Below are 25957 nucleotides of genomic sequence, written 5' to 3' on the forward strand. Positions count from 1 at the left end.
TGGTTTATGTACTTATGAACTAGCTGTCTCAACTTTTGTGTTGTGGTGCGACTTTGGGGCTTGAGTGTTTTAAGAGTTGAATATAGAATACTTTTTAAATGAGTGAATAGTGAGGTTAGAGAAGAGGCTCTGCTCCATAAAGTTATTCAGAACCCCAAGTTGATGGGGGCTTTGCTGTCTTTAACTGGTCGTTTCCACATTTATATTGTATGTTGATATCAGATAGCAGAAGAGAAACAGAAGTAGAGGATTGTGGAGAAAACTTTTAGAGCCAGGAGTAGTAGTGGTGTACACCACTTTTGCCCATGACCAGAATTTAAATCACATGTCCAAACCAACTCCAAGGGAGGCTAGAAAATGTGGTCTAGCTGTATGCATAAGAGGAAAGGGAAATAGTTTGGTGAACAGCTGGACAGTTTCTCCTTTATCCTGCTTGTCTTTATTAAAACACTCTGTCTTACCAAGAGAGAATATATGTTTTTTCTAAGTCCATGATACATTTGCAAATACAATAAATAAGTCATAAATTTTGAGATTTTTCTAAGGAGAGATTTATAGTCACATTCTCTAATAATTCATTAAGTTGGAAATCAACAACAGAAGATGCTTCACCTCCCTTACCTTCTTGGAAATTAAACACTCTGGGTTTTAAAAAGAGGAAAAAAAAAGGAAATAAATAGAACTTACATAGAAATTGATAAAAATGAAAACCAGTGCTTTGTTCTACAGAAAATTTATGCCTTGTGGGCTTTTATTATTTAAGAAACTTGAAGATACATAAACTGATATCCAACTTAAGTTATCCAATTTAACAGAATAAATCTCCAGATTGCTTTTATATTTCTATCTCTTTGAATTTCATTTATTGTGATTACCTCAGGCCTTTTCTTTCCATCAGTTTTCTTAGCAAGTGTCTATTCTGTTGCTTGCTGTTTCAAAACACATTTAAAATTTTATTTTATTGTTCATCAGGCAAATTTTCTTTGTAGTTTTAAGATCATCTTTGTTGAACTAAAGTAATATAAAGGAAAAGTATTGTAAAATGAATTGGTGAGATTAAAAGGGAGATATGAGTAGGTATTAACTATTTATACTTGGAAGTTAAAATTTCGTTTTTCTTCTAGATTCTGATGGAAGGAAGAGGAACCTGTTCTTTAGAAGACAGATCAACATCTGCTAAGAAAATCTGTCAGTGTAACTAAAATGAATTTTTTATTCTTAAAAAAAAAAAAACCACCAACAACTAACATTTAAATGAGAATCAGTTAAATTTTGATTTTTTTCCAGATTTTTGCCAACAAATATCTCATAGATATTTAAGAATATACTGGCAATGCAACTGATTCTTTTAAAATTGCTCTTACCTTTTATAAGATACATTATACATAAATATATGTAATGTATAAATACAGTTTAGTGAATAATAAAACTGATACCCTTGGATATACTTTGTAGCTTAAGAAATAATGTATACTTAGTACTTTTGAAGCTCTTCTCAATTGCATTTCCTATCCTGCCACCTAGAGGTAACTGTTATCCTGAATTTATTTTTGTGATCTCCCAGTCTTTTCCATTGCTTGGTTTTGAACTTTCTACAAATTGAGGCAAACTCCACATATTTTTCTGCAATTTGCTTTTTCTTTGTTGTTGTTTACTCAGTAATGTATTTTGAGATTTGTTTACTTTGATAGTTGTGATTCTAGTTCATATCATTTGTTTACTACTTTAAGCGTTCTATTTTGTGAAATGTAGTACCACATCTTTTTTTGTTTGTTTGTTTTTCTTTTTCTTTTTTTGATTATTTTTATTAATATATAATGTATTGTTTGCCTCAGGGGTATAGGTCTGTGAATCATCAGGCTTACACATTTCATAGCACTCACCATAGCACATACCCTCCCCAGTGTCTATAACCCAACCACCCTCTTCCTACAAACCCTCAGTTTGTTTTGTGAAATTAAGAGTCTCTTATGGTTTGTCCCCATCTTGAGCCTATCTTGTTTCATTTTTTCTTTCCCTATTCTCCAAAACTTCTACCCTGCCTCTCAAATTCTTCATATTGGAGAGATCATATGATAATTGTCTTTCTGTGGTTTATTTCACTCAGCATAATATCCTCTAGTTCCATCCACATCATTGCAAATGGCAAGATTTCATTTCTTTTGAGGCTGCACAATATTCCATTGTATATATATATATACCACATCTATGTACATACCACATGTGAGATAGATAGATAGATAAATCTATCTATCTGTCTCACATCTTCCATTCATCTGTTGATGCACATCTATAGTTCTTTCCATAATTTGGCTATTGTGGACATTGCTGCTGTAAACATTTAGGTGCATGTGCCCCTTCAGATGACAAAATTTGTATTTTTAGGGTAAATACCCAGTAGTGTGATTGTTGGGTCATAGGGCAGCACAATTTTCAGCACAATTTTTTGAAGAACCTGCATGCTGTTTTCCAGAGTGGCTGCACCAGCTTGCATTCCCACCAACAGTGTAGGAGTGTTCCTCTTTCTCCACATCCTCGTCAACATCTATCATTTCCTGGCTTGTTAATTTTAGCCATTCTGACTGGTGTGAGTTGGTATCTCATTGTGGTTTTGATTTGTATATCCCTGATGCCAGGTGATGTTGAGCACTTTTTTGTGTGTCTGTTGGCCACCTGGGTGTCTTCTTTGAAAAAGGTCTGTTCATGTCTTCTGCCCATTTCTTGATTATTTGTTCTTTGGGTGTTGAGTTTGATAAGCTCTCTATAGATTTTGGATACTATTCCTTTATCTGATATGTCATTTGCAAATATCTTCTTCTTCCATTCTGTCAGTTGTCTTTTGGTTTTGTTGACTGTTCCCTTTGCTTTGCAAAAGCTTTTGATCTTGATGAAGTCCCAATAGTTCATTTTTGCCCTTGCTTCCCTTGCCTTTGGTGATGTTTCTAAGAAGAAGTTGCTGTGGCTGAGGTGGAAGAGGTTGCTGCCTGTGTTCTCCTCAAGGATTTTGATGGATTCCTATCTCATGTTAAGGTCTTTCATCCATTTTGAGTCTATTTTTGTGTGTGGTATAAGGTAATGGTCCAGTTTCATTCTTCTGCATGTGGGCCCAATTTTCCCAACACCATTTGTTGAAGAGACTATCTTCTTTCTATTGGACATTCCTTCTTGCTTTGTTAAAGATTACTTGACCGTGAGGGTCTATTTCTGGGCTCTCTATTCTGTTCCATTGATCTATGTGTCTGTTTTTGTGCCAGTACCTTACTGTCTTGATGATGACAGCTTTGTAATAGAGCTTAAAGTCTGGAATTGTGATACCACCAACTTTGGTTTTCTTTTTCAACATTCCTCTGCTATTCAGGGTCTTTTCTGATTCCATATAAATTTGTTCCATTTCTTTGAAAAAAATGGATGGGATTTTGATAGGGATTGCATTAAATGTGTAGATTGCTTTAGGTAGCATAGACATTTTCACAGTATTTGTTCTTCCAATCTATGAGCATGGAGCGTTTTTCCATTTCTTTGTGTCTTCCTCAATTTTTTTCATGAGTACGTTATAGTTTTCTGAGTACAGATTCTTTGCCTCTTTGGTTAGGTTTATTCCTAGGTGTCTTATGGTTTTGGGAGCAATTGTAAATGGGACCGACTCTTTAATTTCTCTTTCTTCAGTTTTGCTGTTGGTGCATAGAAATGAAACTGATTTCTGTGCATTGATTTTATATCCTGACACTTTACTCAATTCTGTATGAGGTCTAGCAGTTTTGAAGTGGAGTCTTTTGGGTTTTCCACATAAAGTGTCATATCATCTGCAAAGAGTGAGTTTGACTTCTTCTTTGCCTATTCACATGCCTTTTTATATCTTTTTGATCTCTGATTGCTGAGGCTAGGACTTCTAGTACTTTGTTGAATAGCAGTGGTGATAGTGGACATCCCTGCCGTGTCCCTGACCCTAGCGGAAAAGCTCTCAGTTTTTCTCCATTGAGAATGATACTTGCTATGGGTTTTTGTAGATGGCTTTGATGATATTGAGATTTGTACCCTCTATCCCTACACTTTGAAGAATTTTGATCAAGAACTTTGTCAAATGCTTTTTCAGCATCTATTGGGGGTATCATGTGGTTCATGTTCTTTCTTTCACTAATGTATTGTATCTCATTGAGTGATTTGCAGATGTTGAACCAACTTGCAGCCCAGAAATAAATCCCACTTGGTCATGGTGAACAATCCTTTTAATGTACTGTTGGATCCTATTGATTAGTATTTTGGTGAGAATGTTTGCATCCATGTTCAACAAGGATATTGGTTTGTAATTCTTTTTGGTAGGGTCTTTGTCTGGTTTTGGGATCAAGGTAATGCTGGCCTCATTAAATGAGTTTAGAAGTTTTCCTTCCATTTCTGTTTTTTGGAACAGTTTCAGGAGAATATGTATCCTCCTTTAAATGCTTGGTAGAATCCCCTGGGAAGCCATCTGGCCCTGGGTTCTTGTTTGTTGGGATATTTTTGATGACTGCTTCAATCTCCTTACTGGTTATGGGTCTGTTTAGGTTTTCTATTTCTTCCTGGTTCAGTTTGGTAGTTTATATGTCTCTAGGAATGCATCTGTTTCTTCCAGATTGTCAAATTTGCTAGTGTATAGTTGCTCATAATATGTTCTTATAATTGTTTATATTTCTTTGGTGTTGGTTGTGATCTCTCCTTTTTCATTCATGATTTTATTAATTTGGGTCCTTTCTTTTTTCTTTTTGGTAAGTCTGGCCAGGGGTTTATAGATCTTACTAATTCTTTCAAAGAACCAGCTTCTAGTTTTGTTGATCTGCTCTACTGTTCTTTTGGTTTCCATTTCATTGATTTCTGCTCTGATCTTTATGACTTCTCTTCTCCTGCTCAGTTTAGGCTTTTTTTTGCTGTTCTTTCTCTAGCTTCTTTAGTTGTAGGGTTAGGTTGTGTAGGTTGTTTCTTGTTTCTTGAGAAAGGCTGTATCACTATATACTTTCTTCTCAGGACTGCCTTTGCTGTGTCCCAAAGATTTTGAACAGTTGTGTTTTCATTTTCATTTATTTCCATAATTTTTCTTCAGTTCTTCTTTAATTTACTCATTGACCCATTCTTTCTTTAGTAGGATGCTCTTTACCTTCTATGTATTTGAGTTCTTTCCAGCTTTCCTTTTGTGATTGAGTTCTACCTTCAGAGCATTATGGTCTGAAAATATGCAGGGAATGATCCCAATCTTTTGGTATCAGTTGAGACCTGATTTGTGACCAAGGATGTGCTCTATTCTGGAGAATGTTCCATGTGCACTAGAGAAGAATGTGTATTCTGTTGCTTTGGAATGGAATGTTCTGAATATATCTGTGATGTCCATCTGGTCCAGTGTGTCATTTAAAGCCTTTATTTCCTTGTTGATCTTTTGCTTGGGTGGTTTGTCCGTTTCAGTGAGGGAGGTGTTAAAGTCCCCTGTCATTACTGTATTATTGTTGATGTGTTTCTTTTATTTTGTTATTAATTGGTTTATATAATTGGCTGCTCCCATGTTAGGGGCATCGATATTTAAAATTGTTAGATCTTCCTGTTGAACAGACCTTTCAAGTGTGATATAGTGTCCTTCCTCCTCTCTTATCATAGTCTTTGCCTTAAAATCTAATTTATCTGATATAAGGATTGCCACCCCAGCTTTCTTTTGATGTCCAGTAGCTTGATAAATTGTTTTCCACCACCTCACTTTAAATCTGGAGGTGTCTTTTGTGTCTTGGAGACAGAATATCGATGGGTCTTGTTTTTTTATCCTTTCTGATACCCTCTTTCTTTAGATTGGGGCATTTAGCCCATTTACATTCAGGGTAACTATTGAAAGATATGAATTTAGTGCCATTGTATTGCCTGTAAGGTGACTGGGATGGTAAATTGTCTCTCTTCCTTTTTGGTCTACTACTTTTAGGCTCTCTCTTTGCTTAGAGGACCCCTTTCAATATTTTCTGTAGGGCTGGTTTTGTGTTTGCAAATTCTTTTAATTTTTGTTTGTCCTGAAGCTTTTTATCTCTCTCATTTTCAGTGCCAGCCTAGCTGGATATAGTATTCTTGGCTGCATATTTTTCTTGTTTAGTGCTCTGAATATATCATGCCAGTTCTTTTTGGCCTGCTGGGTATCTGTGATAAGTCTTCTGCTAATCTAATATTTCTACCATTGTATGTTACAGACTTCTTGTCCCATGCTGCTTTCAGGATTTTCTCTTTGTCACTAACACTTGTTTGTTTTACTATTAGATGATGGGGTGTGGACCTATTTTTTATTGATTCTGAGGGGAGTTCTCTGTGCCTCCTGGATTTTGATGCTTGTTCCCTTTGCCATATTAGGGAAATTATCAACTATAATTTGCTCCAATATACCTTCTGCTCCTCTCTCTCTCTCTTCCTCTTCTGGGATCCCAATTATTCTAATACTTTTTCATCTTATGGTATCACTTACCTCTCGAATTCTCCCCTTGTGGTCCAGTAGTTGTTTGTGTCTTTTTCCTCAACTTCTTTATTCTCTTTCATTTGGTGTTCTATATCACTAATTCTCTCCGCTGCCTCATTTATCTTAGCAGTAAGAGCCTCCATTTTTGATTGCACCTCATTAATGGCTTTTTTGTTTCAAATTGTTTAGATTTTAGTTCTTTTCTTTATCCAGAAAGGGATTCTCTAATATCTTCCATGCCTTTTTTGAGCCCAGCCAGCACCTTGATAATTGCCATTCTGAACTCTACTTCTGACCTATTGCTAATGTCCGTATTGGGTAGGTCCCTAGCTGTCGGTACTGCCTCTTGTTCTTTTTTTTTTTGTGGTGAGTTATTCTGCCTTGTCATTTTATTCAGGTACAGATATATGTAGGAGTGAATAAAATATTGAAAGGGTGGCAAAGACCCCAGAAAAATATACACTAACCAAATCAGAAGAGACCCCAAGACCGGGGGAGAAGAAAGGGGGAAAAATATATATATATACGTGTGTGTGTATGTATATTTGGTTAGTGTATATTTTTTATACACATACATATACGCACATACATATATATTAGACAGACATATATAATAGAACAGAGCCACCCACTTGATTTTGGGTGTATTCTGGTCTCTTAGAAGAAGCTACCTCCCAAAATTTTAAAGAAAGGAAAATTTATATGTAAACAAAAATAAGGATAAACACAATGAAGGGATGGGATATGAATGTAAAGATGAACATTTTAAAAGGATTCTAAAAAAGGAATTGATAAGTTGGTTGGAAAAAGGAGGAAAAAAAGAGAGAATGTGATCAGACTGGAGACTAGATTTAGGGTATATTTTGATCTCTTAGAAGAAATTGTGTCCCAAAATTTAAAGGAAAAAACCGATGTGTATACAAAATACAAGGTTAAATACAATGAAGGGATAAAATATGACTATAACAATGAAAATTTTAAAAGTTTTTTTTAAAAAGGTATTAAGATGAAATAGTTAAACGTTAAGAGAGGAAAGAGGAAAAATTTTAAAATAGCATAAAAAAATTTTAAAAATTTTAACTTTGTAAGACTAGAGGATCATGGGTAAGATGCCATGAATTCTATGCATTGTTTTCCCCTAGCTCTGGAGTTCTGGAGTTCTGTAGTTCTCATTGATCAGTGATCTTGGTCTTGGCTGGATGTTCTTGCTGATCTTCTGGGGGAGGGGCCTGTTGCAGAGATTCTCAAATGTCTTTGCCTGAGGCGGAATTGTACCACCCTTGCCAGGCTAAGTAATATGCTTGGGTTTGTGCTCAGGTTCCCTGAACACTTTTCGTTGAGCTTTGGAGAATGGCAGTGAAAGCGGCGGCCTCCCAATCTCCTGCTGAGAGGAACTGAGAGGTCAGGGCTTTACTCCTCAGTGTGGCTTCAGAGAAAAGCATTCAGTCACTCCTGTCTCCCTGGTCTCTGGCTGCACTCCGTGCTCACCTGGCCTGTGACTGAGCATTTCTATCTCTGGTGCATGTCCCTGTTTGGAGTCTCCAAATGCAGCAGGTTCCTGCAGCACTCCTGTGCTGTTCCTCCCTGAGGAGGAAGGTGAGTCTCCCTGGATCTGCCACTTGTGGGATCCCTGCTTAAAGCGCATTCGCCCGACTGTGCCTTGGATCATGGCTTAAGGTAACCCTGAGCTGAGAGCTCAGTCCTCGGCTCCATCTCTGTAGCTGGGTTCCTTGCTCTGATACCTTCTGTGCCATACTCAAACACCCGCAATCTTTCTGTGACCCTGTGGGTCCTGAGACAACGCAGACTTCTAACTAAAAGTTCTGATTTTGTGCTCCTTTGCTCCACCACTTGCCAGGAGCTGGCCCCTCCCCACACGGTCTGTCTTCCCATTGGTTCGGATTCACTTCTCTGCATGTCCTACCTTGCAGAAAGTGGTCAATTTTCTGTTGCTAGAATTGCTGCTCCTCTTCTCTTCTATCTCCTGTTGACTTTGTAGGTGTTTGGAATGATTTGATAACTATCTAGCTGAACTCCTGGGACCTAATGCTGTTTCAGTCTGTTATTCCTCTGCCAGTTTGCTCGAGATAGCCTGTAGTACCACATCTTATTTATACATTCTCTGCCAGTGATTATTTAGGTTGTTTGGCTATTTTGATATGATAAATAGTGCTTCTTTGGCAATTCTTGGTATTTCTCTTGGCACACACACATAAAAATTTGCTCTATGATGCAGCTCTAGGAGCAGAATTGACTAGTTCATATGATTTGAATATTTTTACTTCTTCCAGGTAATGCAAAATTACTTTCCAAAGTTGTGCCATTTTAAATTTTCACTATCAAGAGGTAGAAGTTTTAGTTGTTATATATTCTAACTCCAGGTCAGCTTTTATCAATGTTGGCAAACTGAAATCTCACTATGATTTTAATTTATATTTCCCTAATTATTAATTTGGTAGATTGACCATCCATGTTTCATCTGTGAAATGCCTTTCACATCTGTTGCCCATATTTCTTTTAAGAAGTTTGGCTTTTATTATGGGATGTGTCTTTTATATATCTCTATGTGTCTGTTCTATATATTTTTATAGATCCTAGGTGTTAATTGGTTGTAGGCCTATGTGTAGCAAATACTCAATATTTGAGTGTTCTTTTTATTCTATGCTGTCTTATGGACAAATATTTCTGACCATTTTTACATAAAATGATCCTTCTGGATATCTAATCCAGTAGGAAACCTAGAAATTTTTATGGATCTTTTTCTTTTAGAATTAGTTTAATTTTTTGAATATGTAACACATTAGTTTGATTTCTGTCCCTATCTTTGCTGCTCTATTTTATTCTGCATCTTATGAATAGCTGTTTTTTTGTTGATTTAGTTTATCATTCCAGCTTTTCTTTTTCCTCCCCAAAATAAAGCCTAAAAATATATAAGTTCACATAGTGTATGAATCTTAGTTCTTACCTTTCTCACTCCAAATGTAATATTGGATATTTTACTTAATATAGGATATTTTATAAATTAATTAAACAGATTAATAGAACATCCTGTAGTGTTTGCCATGTTAATGTTAGACATTCTGTCATCTTTTATTTATGACTGTGTAGTAATCCATTATGTGGATGGATTATAGTTCATTCAGTCAGTGCCCTGTTGATGGACACTTGGGTTGTTTCCAGTATTCTGTTCTTACAAATAATGTTGCTTAATTGTGGAAGTGCATTTTTATGGTAATTTCTAGGAGTAGGATTACTGAGTATGAGGGGAGATATATTGTCTTCTTTTTTTCTTAGTTTCTTTTTTTAAAGGCTCCGTGCCGAGTGGAAAGCCCAACACGGGCCCTGAACACAAAATCAAGACCTGAGCTGAGATCAAGAGTCAGATGCTCAATCGACTGAGCCACCCAGGCACTCATATACATTGTTGTTTTTTTTTTTTTTTTAAATAGGTATTGCCAAATTCCCTGTCCTACCATTTGGCAATCCTATCAGAAATCCTCCTTTTATTCTGCAGACTCACCAACAGGAGTTGTGGTCTAAGTTAGAAATTTTTTTTGTGAATCTTGCAATGATAGATGGATGTTTGAGTTTTTACTGCTCTTTCTATGAGTTAAATTGAGCTTCTTTAAAAAAATGTTCAGTGGCTATATTTGCATTTCTTTTTCTGTGAACTCTCTCCATGTCTTTAAGGATTTTTTGTTATAAGATTCCTTTATGTATTTGAGGCAGGGGGTGGGCAAAGAAAGAGGGAGGAAGAAACCCAAGCAGATTCTGCACTGTACAGAGGCCAGTGTGGGGCTCAATCCCACGACCCTGAAATCACAACCCAAGCCAAAATCAAGTCAGACACTCAACCAACTGTGCCACCCAGGGACCCTATGTTCTGAGCATTGGGCATTTTTCTTATAGTTAAGAAGAGCTCTTTATATATTAAAGAGATTTAGGCTTTTGTGATCTATCACAAATATTTTCTCCTAGTTTATTATTATTTTTTGCATTGTTTTTACTTTGCTTATGGTGTTTTCTGCTTTTGCAAAAATATTTTGCATAACATTTTGTTATGTAGTTAATTTTATCAATCTCTTCCTTTATACTTTTGGATTTAATTAGACTCTACAATCCCAGATTATAAATGAATTCACTTATATATTTTTTTAGTATTAGCATAATTTTATATCTTTACACTTAGGTCTTTAATCCATTTGGAGTTTATCTTGAATTAATGTGTGAGATATATATCTATTCAGGTTTTTATTTTTTATTTTTTTTTAAATTGGGAACCAATAAACCTCAGTGCTAATCTTAAGAGTATCTATTCAGGTTTTTAAAATGTATCTTTTCCCTAAGATTTTTCCCACCTTTTTTATATAGTGACTTTCTATATATACTGAGATCTGTTTGGGGACTTTCTGTACTTTTCATTTCTCTTATTTTCATGTGCTAATATCATACTATTTTTATTGTGAGAATTTTATAGTATGTTTAATTTCTAGAAGAGTCACACTTCCCTTTACATTTTTTTAAAAAAAGTTTTTCTGGCTATTTTTAAATTATTTTTTCATATATATTTTAAAATCAACTTGTTTAACTCCAGAGAAATGTTTTAGTTTTTATTAGGAATGTATTTATTAATGTAGTATGTGCTGTCTGTCTAATGATATAAATTAGGCTATCTAAGAACAAGGGATGGTTCTTCAATTAATTCAGCCTAATTTTATATTTGTAATACTTGTTTAAACCATGTTTCAGCACTTGAAAGTTTTTCTTTATATTCTGCATGTGTCTTGTTAGATTTATCTATAGGTACTTTTGTTGTTTTGTTGCTGCTTTAATGTGAATATGTATTCCATGTTTTTACTTAATTAAGATTCTAGATTTTGAGCTTCGGGCACTTGTATGTTGATTATTTTATTGAGAATTCTTTAAGGAAATGACTTTGAGGAGAATGAGTAATTTGGGGAAGACTAATTTTTGGCATCTGTAAAAATGATTATTAATTTTTCTTCATAGATTTTTTTTTTATTTTAGCAAAAAAACCCCACATAACATAAAATTCACCTTCTCAGCAGTTTTCAAGTATATAGTACATCTCTGCTCCCCTTCCCCCATAGCCGTGACAACCACCATTTAACTTTGTTGTTATGAGTTTGAATATTTTAGATGCATAAATCGAATTATGCAATATTTGTCTTTTTGTGACTGGCTTATTTCACTTAGCATAATATCCTCAAAGTTCATTCATGTAACAGTATAGGATAGGATTTCCTTCTCTTTTAATGCTGAATCATATTCCCCTGTAAGTATATACCACTTTTCTGTATCCATTTGTATGGAGACATCTAGGTTGCTTCCACCTTTTGGCTTTTGTGAATAACAACTGCAGTGAACATGAGTGTACAAATATCTCTTAAAGATCCTGTTTTTAATTCTTTTGGATATATACCCAGAAATGGGATTGCTGGATCATATGTTACTTCTGGTTTTAACTTTCTGAGGAACTTTTGTACTGTTTTCCAGAGCAGCTGCATCATTTTACAGTTCCACTAATAGTGCACAAGGGTTTTATTTTCTCTACATCCTTGACGACACTTATTATTTTCTGGGTTTTAAAATTTTTGTAGGTTGGCCTTTCTAATGGGTGTGAGGTGTTATATCTCACAGTGTTAGAGATATTTTAAAATAGTGAATTTAACTAATGGATTTTGTGATATGGACTATCCTAGCATTTTTATAATACATCCTACCAATTTATGATGTATTATACTTTTGTTTGTTATTCTATTTTACTATATGCTGTTTTAATTTGAAATATGAAATTTAAGTGTTTATATAAGATTTTTACATTGGTGATGTGAGATTTGTCTTTAGAGTATGTATGTAGGTATGTGTGTGTGCAGTTTTTCTGATATTTCAGTATTAATATTATATACCAGATTCACAAAAAATTTTAAAGTTGTATACATGTAGAGCATTTTTTGTAGAGCATTAACAAATAAAATTCTTCATCAATTAAACCTTTATTTTCAGATCATGATTCTTCACAGAGTAGTCAGTCTGCCAGTTACTCTCCAAGGCCAACAGATAGTTGCTTCAGTTCTAGTTCAGAGATGGTAAGTTACTTTTCTTTTTGCTTATTAATTTATGCTCTGCTTATTTGGAATTACTTGTATTTTTCACAGTTTTCCTTTATATTTTGAGAAAAATAATTGTCAGTGGTGAAAATAAATGTAAAGAAAAAATAAAAATATTTAAAATGTAAGAAACTTATAAACAGAAATGTGTAATTGAAATGTTAGTATCATTCATTAACATTTATTAAAATGGTATGTTCATTGTTACTTATAAAAGCTACCCTTATCAAGATGTATATGTGTATATGTTGAAGTTGTATACTTTTTAAAATTTCCAGTCACAATAATTGAAAACCTGAAGCAGCTAAGAATATTTAGAAAAAGTCTGAAGCCTTATATGAAGAAAACTATAAAAAGTTGAGTAATGTAATCTAAACAATTGGAGTGACATGTTATGTCCTGAGTAGGAGAGCTGCATTCTCATAAACCACATGTTTCAGTGGAATTCTTCTTCATTGAATCTTCCATCTTTTTTCTTTTTCTTTTTCTTTTTTTTTTCTTTTTTTTTTGTCTCTTGCTCACCATCCAAACTGCTCTTGCTAAGGAAAAAACACCTGTGACCTCTATGTTGCCAAATTCATTGGTCACTCTATAGTTTTTATGAGAACTAATAATACTGGAAAAAGTTATTTATTTTCTTTTTTTTGAAATATTTTCTTCTTTTTGCTTTTGTGATAGCACTGTATCTCGGTTTCCTTCATACCTCTTTGAATTCAGCTTTATGCCTTTGCTGACTCTCTTCTACCCTTCCCCCTATATAAATGTTATAATGTTTAGGGTTTGCTATAGGACTCTTTCTTCTCTTAGATTACACTCTAAACTCTAGGTGATTTTTTTTTAAGTTTTTGTTTATTTATTTGACAGAGAGAGAACACTAGCAAGAGAGAGAACATGAGGAGGAGGGTGAGAGAGGGAGAAGCAGGCTTCCCGCTGAGCAGGGAGCTTAGTGTGGGGCTTGATCCCAGGACCCTGTGATCCTGACATGAGCTGAAGGCAAATGCTGAACAACTGAGCCACACAGGTGTCCTTCTAGGTGATGTCCTATATCCCATTGACATATGCTATCTTGACTCAAGACTGTTTTCAACTTTATCACTTTAGCCCGGATCCTTATTGATATGTCTCAGCTGATAGATCTTCTTGGATATTTCACAAAAATCTCCTTTTCTTCATATATTAAACTCCCTGGTCTTTGCTCCAGATCAGTGTTTCTGGTAATTCCTGTATGAGTAGATACCTTTTCATCCACTCAGTTGCTCGTGCCAGAAATTTAGTTAACTTTGCCATTTCTCCCTGGCTTATCAGTTTTCTTACCTACATTCATTCTGTCTTTTCATCCCATCAGTTTTACTTCCAGAGTAAATTGCATATTCATCTGCTTCTCTCAGCTTCTGCTGTTAGCACACTAAAGAACTGATGTATTGTTCTTGCACTATTGTGGTTATCTCCTGGGAGATATCTCTACTTCGACTTTTGCTCCACTTTTTTTTGTTAGCAGTCAACATGATCTTTTGAAAACCTAAACTGAATCATGTTATTTCTGTGTTCAACTATTCAGTAGATTTATATTTTACCTTGGAATCTTAACTACTTACTTGGCTAAAGCCATGTGTAATCTGGCCTCTGGCTACATCTCCACCTTCTGCTAGTCTCCCTTTAACAGCACAGTCCACATATACTGACTTTTCACTTTGCTTAGCTTACTGGTCTCTTTTCTGTTTCGGGGCCTTTATATATTGTTTCCTCTACCTTACTTTTATTCATCCTTTAAGTCTCAGTTCAAAAATATGACTTCTAAAAGCCACTCTTTGGTTCCTCCTAATTTAGGTCCTTTATGGGGCACCTGGGTGGTTCAGTTGGTTAAACATCTGCCTTCAGCTCAGGTCATGATCTCAGGGTCCTGGGATTGAGTCCCACATTGGGCTCCCTGGTCAGAATGGGGTCTACTCCTCTGCCTCTTACCTTGCTGCTGTCTCTCTGTCTCAAATAAATTAAGAAAAAAATAGGTTCCTTAGATATGCTTTCAAAGTGCCTCATACTTGTTCTTTATAATTCTTTTCTCAATTTGTAATTATATATGCATGTATATGATTATTCGGTTACTATCATTTCCACCTATGAGAATGTGTGCTTTAATGGGGCAGCAGCCATATCTGCTTCACTCATGTTGCAGATGCTAAAGGAATATTTTCTTGAATAAATGTATTGAGTGTGATCTTTTTTTTTTCAATGTGTGCCCAGCCAGTCTCAAGGCTATTTCTTGGGCTTACTTTTTCTATTTTAGTGCCAGTCCACTGAGGTTATATCTCATTATAGGGTATTTATGTTAACTCTTTTTTATAAAAAAGCATAAAAAGCTCGAATAATCAGTACTTTAGATAAAATTTTTGTTAAAATATTTTGGTTATTTCAGTAATTAAAAGATAAATTTTTCATGAAGTTGAAATATTCAAGCTAACAAACTAAAATCTACTATTAAAAGTTAATCTACTATTAAAATCGCCTATTAAAAGTTTTAAAACTGACTTTTTAGATAACAGTTGAGATATTTATTCTTTTTAAAAAAAATTTTTCTCTTTCCTTCTTCTTTTTTTTTTTTTTTTTTTTTTGGAGTAGGCCCAGCACAGGGCTTGAACTCACAACCTTGAGATCAAGACCTGAGCGGAGATCAAGAGTCCGATGCTTAACAGACTGGGCCACCCAGGCACCCTGAGCTATTTGTTCTTACTTTAACTTTTCTTTTGTCTGCTTGATTTCCTGTTAGCTTATACTCTTCTTTAATTATACCTTTCATGAGACTGGGCCCATAAAGGATACAATTTAGATGTTTTTTGACCTAATAAGTCAATGAGTGAATAATGTGTTTTTTAAATTCCTTTGTAAAAGGGAAGGGGGATGATGTAGAGACAAAAGGGACTGATAAGAGACAAAAATTTATGAGGGACTGGGGCGCCTGGGTGGCTCAGTGGATTAAGCCACTGCCTTTGGCTCAGGTCATGATCTCAGGGTCCTGGGATCGAGCTCCGTATCGGGCTCTCTGCTCAGCAGGAGCCTGCTTCCCTCTCTCTCTCTGCCTGCCTCTCAGCCTACTTGTGATCTCTCTCTCTGTCAAATAAATAAATAAATAAAAATCTTTTAAAAAAATTTATGAGCGACTGATAAGAGACAAAAATTTTTCTTTTTTAGTTCTTTTGCATTTTTTAAGATTTTTTTTTTTTTTTATTTGACAGAGAACGAGCACATGTGCAGGAGTACACAGGCAGGGAGAGCTGTGGAGGAATAGGGAAAAGCAGGCTCCCTACTGAGCAGGGAGTCCTATGTTGGGTTGGGATCATGATCTGACCTGAAGACAGAAACTTAATAGCCTGTATCATCTGGGAACCCCTGTTTAGCATTTTTTTTTAAGATTTTATTTATTTATTTGACAGAGAGAGATCACAAGTAGACAGAGAGGCAGGCAGAGAGAGAGAGAGAGGGAAGCAGGCTCCCTGCCAAGCAGAGAGCCCAATGCGGGACTCGATCCCAGGACCCTGAGATCATGACCTGAGCCGAAGGCAGCGGCTTAACCCACCAAGCCACCCAGGCACCCCTCTCTTTAGCATTTTTAATACAAGAATTATTATTATTGTTCTTGCTATTTTAAAAGTCCGTAAACAACGTGGGGAGTGATAGATTATTATTTTTTAAAATTTTAATTCCAGTGTAACTAACATAGTTTTATTAGTTTCAGGTGTACAATATAGTGATTCAACAATTCTATACATTACTTCAGTGCTCATCATGATAATTATACTCTTAATCCCTTTCACAAGTTTCACCCATTTCCTCAACCCACCTCCCCTGTATAGTTAAGAGTCTGTTTTTTGGTCTGTTTCTTTTTTTCTTTGTTCATTTGTTTTGTTTCTTAAATTCCACATATGAGTGAAATCATATGGTATTTGTCTTTTTCTGACTGATTTCTTTCACTGAGCATTATAGTCTCTAGATCCATCCATGTTGTAAATGGCAAGGTTTGATTCTTCTTTTTTTTTTTTTTTAAAGATTTTATTTATTTTTTTGACAGAGAGATCACAAGTAAGCAGAGAGACAAGCAGAGAGAAAGGAGGAAGCAGGCTCCCTGCTGAGCAGAGAGCCCGATGCGGGGCTCAATGCCAGGACCCTGGGATCATGACCTGAGCCAAACGAAGGCAGAGGCCTTAACCCACTGAGCTGCCCAGGCGCCCCTTGATTCTTCTTTATGGCTAATATTCCATTATGTATATATGTATATGTATATATCAAATCATCTTTATCCATTCATTTGTCCATGGAGACTTGGACTGCCTCCATAATTTGGCTATTGTAAATAATGCTGCAGTAAACATAAGGGTGCACATAACTTTTTGAATTAGTGTTTTTGTATTCTTTGGTTAAATGCCCAGTAGTGGAACTACTGGATCATATGGTAGTTCTATTTTTAACGTTTTTCGAGGCATCTCCAGAAGTGGATTACTGTTTGAAGACTGACTGGTTGCTGGTATAACACTTTTGAATTGCAACCTGCCAAGTATCTTCTGTATTTTGACATGTTCTAGAGTATGAATTTTGAGAATGCTATGAAGTGATTGAATGATTTTTGTAAATTTAAGCAAAAATTTACGGCAAAATTACTAAATTTCTTTTAGCCATCTGAAGATGAAGATCAAATATTGCAAGAAATGGAAGAGTCAAATAGGAGATCCATCAGAATCAAAGAAACAACTAATAATTTTTATCTAGAAAGGACGCCAAAACTTCCATGTGGTAGGATTATTAAGAGCAGTGCCAAAATTCATAAACAAAATGAAAATCTTCACCAGTGCTCAATGAAAAATAATACAGATCAGTTTCTACTGTCTCAGTGTAATTCAGCACACATATTACAAAACAAAACTAGCAGTAACTGCATTCTACATGTTGCAAGGTGTGATGCATGGGTACAAACAGACAGTGAACCTGTAATGGAAGAAAAATTAGATGCTGCCATACAGTGTGATATAATTTCAAAATGTAAATGTAGAAATAATGTGTCTTCTCCTTGTAATATTGAAAAGTGCAGTGAAAATATTAAGGCAGATACCACTGGAGGGCAGGAAATCCTTAAGAACAACTAATATTCTAAAATGTCAGCTTAAAATTTAGCATTTCATTTAATGTTCAGAATTTCATGAACATAACAAGGAATGAGAATATGTAGATAAGCACAAGGTGAAAGTATTTGAAGGATATATTTGTGGCTTATTTTAAAATACTTAAATATTAATGTATACATTTAATTTTACATAGATTTTTTAACATCTACATAGATATATCTTCAAGATATGCATAGTATATCTTCAAGTTTTTAGAAAATCATATATATGTAAATTTACTGTTTATAATTTTCATGGTGATTATTATATTATGATATGCTGTTTATGGATAAAAGTAAGTTTAATTGCTTCCTTCAGTTTTTTCTTTATTTTAAAATTTAGTGCAGCTACGTCCATTACCAAAAATTTTCTCCAAGATTTTAAGACAGAAAATAATGTTAAATAATAGCAAACATGTTTTATAATCTCATAAGAATTTTGTTAGCTACTTGTATTATGTCTTCTTGTTGCAGGGGCCATGCTAATCTTTGTATTTCCAGTTTTAATATGCTTCCAAAGTTAGCACTATTAGCCACTATATTAAATATTATACCCTTATTTAAAAAATTCTGGCATTTTTAGTTAAAATATATTTTCTATTGTGTTTGGATAATTTTTTTGTTGGAGCTTATATTCAAAGGAAAATGTTTTTGTCTTCAAGATATAAAAATATTTCAATGCTTTTGTAAGAGAAATGTTCAATATTGGGAAAATGATTTATATTCACTAATTTTAATCTTGCTAAGATTCTTTTCAAAAATATTAGTTTGCTCATTTATAAAATACAGGCTTTATTTTCTACATAACATTTTTTTTGGTTTCAGGATTTTAAATGTTCATACTCTGAAATTGACCATTTGTATGGAATATTACAAACTACACAGCAGAAGGCATTCTGATACATAATTGAACCAAAAAATAGAGGTGGTAGGAGTTTCTGTGCCTTTAAAGAAAAGGATGATGAGATATTGCATTGTCACATGCACACATATCTTATTCAGTAGTTTGTGCTGCAGGGGTGATCTGAAGCATAATGATTTAGAAACACCAACAGCTGATATTTAAATGGTATAAATCTTAAGTTTTTAAGCTAGTTTTAGGAAGTTACTTTTGCAGACTTAGAAAGCTCAAAGACCTCCTAAGTATTTTCTCAAAGTATAGTAATCATCTCATGAAAGGGGAATAAATTATCCAGTGTACATTGATAGTTTTTCAAAAGGCCCAGTTTTCATTGTGATAATTAAACAAAAAGTATTCTGTCATGGGTTGATTATCTTGAGCATTATTATGCAAAGTATTACATAGCAATGAAGATCAATATATAGAAAAAGACGACCCTTTACTGGTGATACTAGAATAAGATCAAGCTGTGAATTTTAGGTTGGTTTCAAATATCAAATAAATGGAGTTTTTTTTTCAAATACTAATCAAAGTCTACTAGTACTGAGAGCACATTCATTACAGAAATCTAAATGTAGTTATATTTTTATCAATATCATAATGTAGAAATTAAGCTCAGTTAGGAATTTGTAATGTAAACTACCATTAAAGGAATGTGAGGACTTTCTAGAACAGTGACCACATAGGATAAAGTGCAGTGTAGTAAAGAATGTAAACTTGTCCCAAAAGAGATCTGCCCTGTGCCCTTGGCTTTTGGGATATAATCAATCTCTAAGTGCTTAGAGTGTCCTTCATGCCTGATAGAAATCTTTGTTAGCCTGGGGACTTTGAGCCAAGCTAAATAGTAACAGTGTGATTTAGAATGAGACTTGGGGTCAGGCTGATACATAATTGCTGATACATAATACATATCTGCTCAACTTCTTAAGGCTTTTAGAAACTGAGGTGAGTATGTGGAAAGTCAGCCGTGTCACTGTGATGGAGTCCCAGTAAAGACTCTAGACACTAAGGTTTGGGTGAGCCTTCCTGGTTGACAGTATTTTCTGTGTTGTCACACGTTAATACCAGGAAGGTCTGTGACTCCATAGAAGAGGACTGCTGGATGGTCTGCATTTATCACTTTCCTGAGTGTATTTCTTCCCTAGGCTGATTTTAATCTGTATTCTTGTCCTGTAATAAACTGTAACTGTGAGTATAACAGCTTTCAATGAGTTCTGAGTCCTTATAAAGCAAATTACTAAATTTGAGGGTGCTCCTGAAACCACTGAAATAAGTGTAGTTTTGTGGACTGTTTCCTAACTTTGCAGTTGCTAACTATTTAGGTGTTTTAAGAAGCTAAAAATATTGGAAAGGAAAGAGTACAGATTTATAAAACCAAAAAGACATCTCTTACATAGTAGAATAGATTGTAGCATACTTCTCAAAATACAATATTGTTTAGGTTTTCCTTTGGTGAAACCATATAATGAAAAAAAAACTGAAGTTAAACACCTTTCTTTCCATATTCACAATTTAAGATGTATAAAACAAAGTAAATTCTAGCTGAGGTTTATCCAAATGAAACAAAATTGGAAGCTTAAATGATTATGCACACATTTGTAATGTAAACTACCAATCACAGTGCCTGCAAATAAGATAATGTACAGTCAGTAATGGTTGATGCATATGATAACTGATCTGGAGTTCATATTTAATGGATTTGTGAAACAGTGCTTTATTTTGGTTAGAATTAATTACTCTAATAAGTTGCCATTTGTAATAGCAGGAAGTTATCTTTAGAGATAGTCTCATGTAATTTTCTTTTATATAGTACTTAGCCATAGTTGGAATTTATTTGTGATTTCTTAGTAAATGTTTATTTTCCCCATGGTACCAGATATAGCAGTGAGGTAGATGCTGTTCTTGCTCTGCTCACATTTCCTTGGCACTTTCCATTTCAATACATGCCAACCTGATTTCCAGCTGACAGCATTTGTGACTTACTTCCTGAGAGGTTTCTCTTGGCTGCAGACATGAGCTCTATGTGCAGGCAGGCAGGAAGTACCAGGGAATTAATGCTGTTTGAGAGAAGTCTTTTAAAACAATGACTGATGGGAGAATGCCTGAGTGGCTCAGTCGGTTAAGCGGCTGCCTTTGGCTCCAGTCATAATTCCAGGGTCCTGGGATGGAGTCCCACATTGGGCCCCTTGCTCAGTGGGAGCCTGCTTCTTCCTCTACCTCTGCCTGCTGCTCCCCTGCTTGTGTGCTCTCTCTCTGACAAAATCTGTTAAAAAACCAACAACAATGACTGATGGGAGCTGGTGGGTAAATACTCCAGTTCCCTTGCCTCTTGTTTTTTTTTTTTTTTTTTTTTAAAGATTTTATTTATTTTTTTGACACAGAGAGATCACAAGTAGGGAGAGAGGCAGACAGAGAGAGAGAGGGAAGCAGAATCCCTGCTGAATGGAGAGCCTGATGCGGGGCTCGATCCCAGGACTCTGGGATCACAACCTGAGCCAAAGGCAGAGGTTTAACCCACTGAGCCACCCAGGCACCCTCTTTTGCCTCTTGTGCACAGTAACTTCCTCAAAGCATTTTCTGTGCCATTATGTACTCAAGGTGTGATCCACAGACCTGTAACATTAATGTTACCATTGCATGGGAATTGATTAGAGGGGCAGATTCTTAGAACCTACCCCAAAACTAGTGAATCAGAATCTCTGGGAGTGGGGACCAAGAACATATGCTTAAATGGGTGATATTTATGCCCTTTAAAGTTGGAGAAACACTATTCTTCTGGAGTTCCTTGGGAAGGGTTAAGTTGCTTACCATAGTAACTTGCTTGATAATAAACCATTTATTAACTTCCTTCCTTTTCTGTCTCACTTCCCTTCTTCCTTACTAAGTCTTTCTTGAAATCACACCCCCCCAAAACGAAATGCACTTAAATGTTGAATCCAGTTTTGTCATATAGTTTGCTTCTGGGAGAATCCATATTGACAGGGACCATGACAAATTGATGCATGAATTCTCTTTTTTGATTCAGATTCTGACATTTCTTTTTCTAATTTTACAGTTCTCTAGTTTAAGTTTTCCATCCATTTCTGCCACATGCTGAAAACTCATGCATCTAGCCACATATTAGACACAAGTGCAGAGAGAATTTGTGAAATGAAGTATACATTATAATAAGTTGTCCAGAATGCACAAGAGAAAGAAATAGGAAGTATGAATGAAACAATAAGGATAGAATAAGAAGCTCCAACATGTACTTAACTGAAGTATTCAATAGTAGAGGAGAGAGAATGGAATAGAGGCATACTTTAAAGCAATAATGCCTGAGAATTCTTCAGAATTGATCAGTCATATTAATTCACAAATTCAAGAAGTCCAACAATTTCCAAGTAGGAAAAATAATATGAAATTCATGTATAGACCCAGTATAATAAAATAGCAGAGCCTCAAAGAATATCTTGAAAGCAGCTATAGAGGAAAAAGACTACCTTCCTACAAGGACAGCTACATTGTTAGATGAATTTTTAATAGCATTAATGGAAGCCAAAATACAGTATAATTATACCTTCCAAATCCTGACAGAAAAAAGCTGTCATTCAAGACTTCTGTTTCTTTTCCTATAGCTCCAGCACTGTTTGAAACCACCAAACTAGCCAGTGCTATCCTAAGACACTATTTCTGCAGGATTTGGTGATTTATATTTAAGGCTTTTGTATTATAGATAGCGATTTCTCTGATTTTTTTCACTGTTTAGTCTTCAACCCATATTTTTAGTAATTTTTCTATTGTTTCCATCTTTAAGGTGCCTTCTTATTGACTTTGTAAGCACTTGAAGTTGTTCAAGCCATAGGAATTTCTTTTGTCTTTTCAGTGTTCTCTCTGATGGTCAGCAGTATATATTCCTTTATGCCTGTTGCTGCATTCTCATTTCTTTTAAAATGCTTCATTATTTCAGACTTCTTTAATACTTAAGGCTTTCCTTTTAATATGCAGTGTTTGGCATGTGCATGGAGCCTAATGCAGGCCTTGAACGTACGACCCTGAGATCAAGACCTGAGTTGAAATCAAGAGTTGGACATTTAACTGATGAGCCACCCAGGCACCCAACACTGCCTTTTTTTTTTTTTTTTTTTTGAATCAGGACACTCAGACTTGTTTGGGATGTTGAGTATATATATAATTTCTACAAATGTAAATGAATAGCAAAACATTAAAAATGGAGATTAAAGATGGAGAGAAGAACTGAGTTGGGGGAAATCGGAAGGGGAGACAAACCATAAGAGACTGTGGACTCTGAGAAACAAACTGGAGGGTTTTGGGGTGAGCCTGGTGGTGGGTATTATGGAGGGCACGTATTGCATGGAGCACTGGGTGTGGTGCATAAACCATGAATTTTGGAACACTGAAATAAAATAATATGGTGAATCAAAGTAACTGGCAGATTTTTCAATATGTGTGTTTATTCTGTGTATACATGAGTGGCTCAGTTCAAATGGGTACAGTTTTGTGCATTCACCTAGGGTTTCTTGTGGATGCAATTGCTTATCAATCTGTGAAATTTATATCATTCTTAAATTGTTCCCTAATATATAATGTGGGAACAAATTTGCCTTTTCATAACAGTTGTTAGAGCAAAACTTGACCATTTCTTTCTCATACCATAGTGTCCTCTCAGTTTTTTAATGGTGTCTTCGAAGAGGAAAGATTCTAATTTGATCAAACCTAATTTATCTTTTCAGAAAAACTGACGTGGTCACAGCTTCTTCTGTGTTTCCTTCTAGAAAATTTTTTTTTAAATAAAATATTTATTTATTTGACAGAGATCACAAGTAAGCAGAGAGGCAGAGAGAGAGGGGGAAGCAGGCTCCCCACTGAGCAGAGAGCCTGATGAGGGGTTTGATCCCAGGACCCTGGGATTCTGACCTGAGCTGAAGGTAGAAGCTTTAACCCACTGAGCCACCCAGACCCCCTCCTTTTAGAAGTTTTGTATTTTTAGTTTTTATGTTTAGGTCTGTCGCTCTCGCCTGCAAGAACGACTCGGAGACTCTCGTAGCGGCGAACCTTTTTTATTAATCGCTTTTTTCTTCCTTCTCCTCTAACCCCGGGCGCATGGGTTTTTATACAGGCAGTGTTAACCAATCAGAATGCAGTGCTCATGCACCTCCCACGTGAGTGGACCTAAATGAACAGCCAGTCATATTCAGTCCCTTACAGCTCTTATAGTAGGCCTCCTGTACTGGCTCCCGACATCTCCCCCTTTTTTATTTATTTATAATGGCTGAGATCGTGCCTGTCTTAGGTTGCCAATCCTCAGCACACATGCTTACCCGTCATCGGGTACTCTCCCTGGTCGAAGAGCCCCTGTCTTAGGTTGCTATGGTGTGGGATCAGTCTTACCCGTCTTTGACTACCGATCTAGCATACTTAGCCATATCTGGGGGGAGGTACCAGCTTCAAGAGCCATCATGGCTTGAACCATGAGGTGTTGTCGTTGATTGCGACGGACACAGCCACACACCCAACGTAACATTAGTACGTTAGCTGTGATTAAGAGAATAGCCATGGCACCAAGTCTGGCCCACTGTTTGAGGAACGAAACAGATTGCTGTAACATTTTTTTCCACTCACTAACAGGTGCAATAGTTACTTTGGTAGAATTTATGGATATAATTTGAGCTCGTAATTGCCTAGTTAAATTTTGAAATTGACGGTTCCAGGTACCATTAAGCATTCTTCCCAATTGTCGAGATAGATTGGCCGCTACTGACAAGTTATTGTAAGCTACGGGAGTAACACAAAGTCCCACCATATTATGTATACATCCTGTTGAGATTATAGATTCTAAGACATCTATTTGTTCCTGTACTAGATCAACTCTTTGATTTACAATAAGGATCCCCACATTCAAATGTCCGTTAATTTGTTCTTGCGTAGCCAATGCTTCAGCGACCATTCCTGTGACATTGAACGCAGCTGCTGTCTGTACCGAGGTTGTCAACGCTACCACGGCAGCAGTAGCAGTGGCGGCGGATGCTGCGATAGCTGCAATAATGGCTGCTGTTATTCCAAAGTCTCGTTTATGTCGAAGCAGCACCGGCAGGTTGTCGGGGTTCACCTGTACTGGCATCGGGATATACGTCGGTATCTTGGCTATTACTGCCGAGTCTCCCACCGTGGCGTTCCAACATTCTGATAGCAGACAATTCTGGGACTCACAAGAGAGACTAGATGACTTGTTAATAGTAGAAGCATTAAAAACTATGAAGAGAAAGGGAGCTCTAACACAGACGGGCGTTGGTGAGTAACTTATGTGCTTAGCTGAGGTGCAATTGCAAGTAACATTTGTTTCAAATCGAGAGCCTACGTGATAGTTGTACGTACAGTTACGCCATGTAGACCCATTAATAAAGTGAAGGCTTTCCAAGCCTGTACATGCCTGTGCAGCGTTGCAGAGCAGCCACCTATCTAGAAGGTGAGCTGACGTGCCTTGCGCCGGATCTTGGTAGGTATAATTATAGCCAAAAAAGGTGGAGTTAGAGTAAGTGGGGATTTTAGGACTGAATGAGAATCCTGTTCCCACCCAAACTCCTGAGAGGCTACTATGGCAGCCACTCGTGCAGTGCAGCTCGCACAATAGCAGGCCTTGGTGCAGCAAGGTTTATACGGAGGAGGCCCCTCGTAAGGTGGCGCTGTTGGGGCTGGGCACGTGGGCATAGGATCTAAGTTATCTACCACTTCCGTCTTTGTAACTGCGCCATAGCTCCTTCTTCTGCTTTTAATTTCAGCTGCGCCATAACTTCCCCCTGCATTTTGAGCTGCGCCATAGCCTTCTTTAGCTCTTCCTCCTTTTTTGCAAGCTCCTTTTGCATCTTGCTCACCTTTTGGCTTTTGGGCGATTTCCCTCCTCTGCCCCTTTCATCATCGCTCGAGCTAGATCCCTCACTGTCTGAGTGTTCGTTTGAGCTTTCACTCTCAGAGCTAGTGTCCTTCAATGAGCCTTTACAAAATTCCTCTTTCACTTGTTCTAAGATCTCCCCTCCCAGTTGCACCGCCTGGCGTATGGGCTCTCGCGGGGATTGCAAACAAACTTTCACTAAAGACCACAAACGGCCAGGGTTCCTGGCGTAGTGCGTGGATCGCGTCTAAGGTCGTCTCCTAAATGCTCCCACTGAGGGATGTTTAATATCCCTTCCTCCAAAAACCAGGGAGCCGTTTGTCCCACTTCTCTCAAAAACAAACAAGCTGTTTTATTTTTTAAAGGAGTACCAATTGCTTTAAGGATATCAGAAAGCGGCCCCAGCATTTTATATGTGGCCATCTCGTTTCCCATA

The 25957-nt window shown here is 36.3% G+C and overlaps 1 protein-coding gene across 1 annotated transcript in view; it reads left to right on the forward strand.

Annotated features, from left to right (window-relative positions):
- The window catches only part of C6H12orf40 (chromosome 6 C12orf40 homolog), a 59415-nt gene extending 41701 nt beyond the window's left edge, over window positions 1-17714 (forward strand). The window contains 3 exon segments of the mRNA XM_059402897.1: window positions 1125-1188; window positions 12479-12561; window positions 17247-17714. Of these exon segments, the coding sequence (XP_059258880.1) occupies window positions 1125-1188; window positions 12479-12561; window positions 17247-17714 (615 nt within the window).
- Window positions 17715-25957: the final 8243 nt, after the last annotated feature.

Source organism: Mustela nigripes, chromosome 6, assembly GCF_022355385.1.
Source record: "Mustela nigripes isolate SB6536 chromosome 6, MUSNIG.SB6536, whole genome shotgun sequence".
NCBI classification, from domain to species: Eukaryota; Metazoa; Chordata; class Mammalia; order Carnivora; family Mustelidae; genus Mustela; species Mustela nigripes.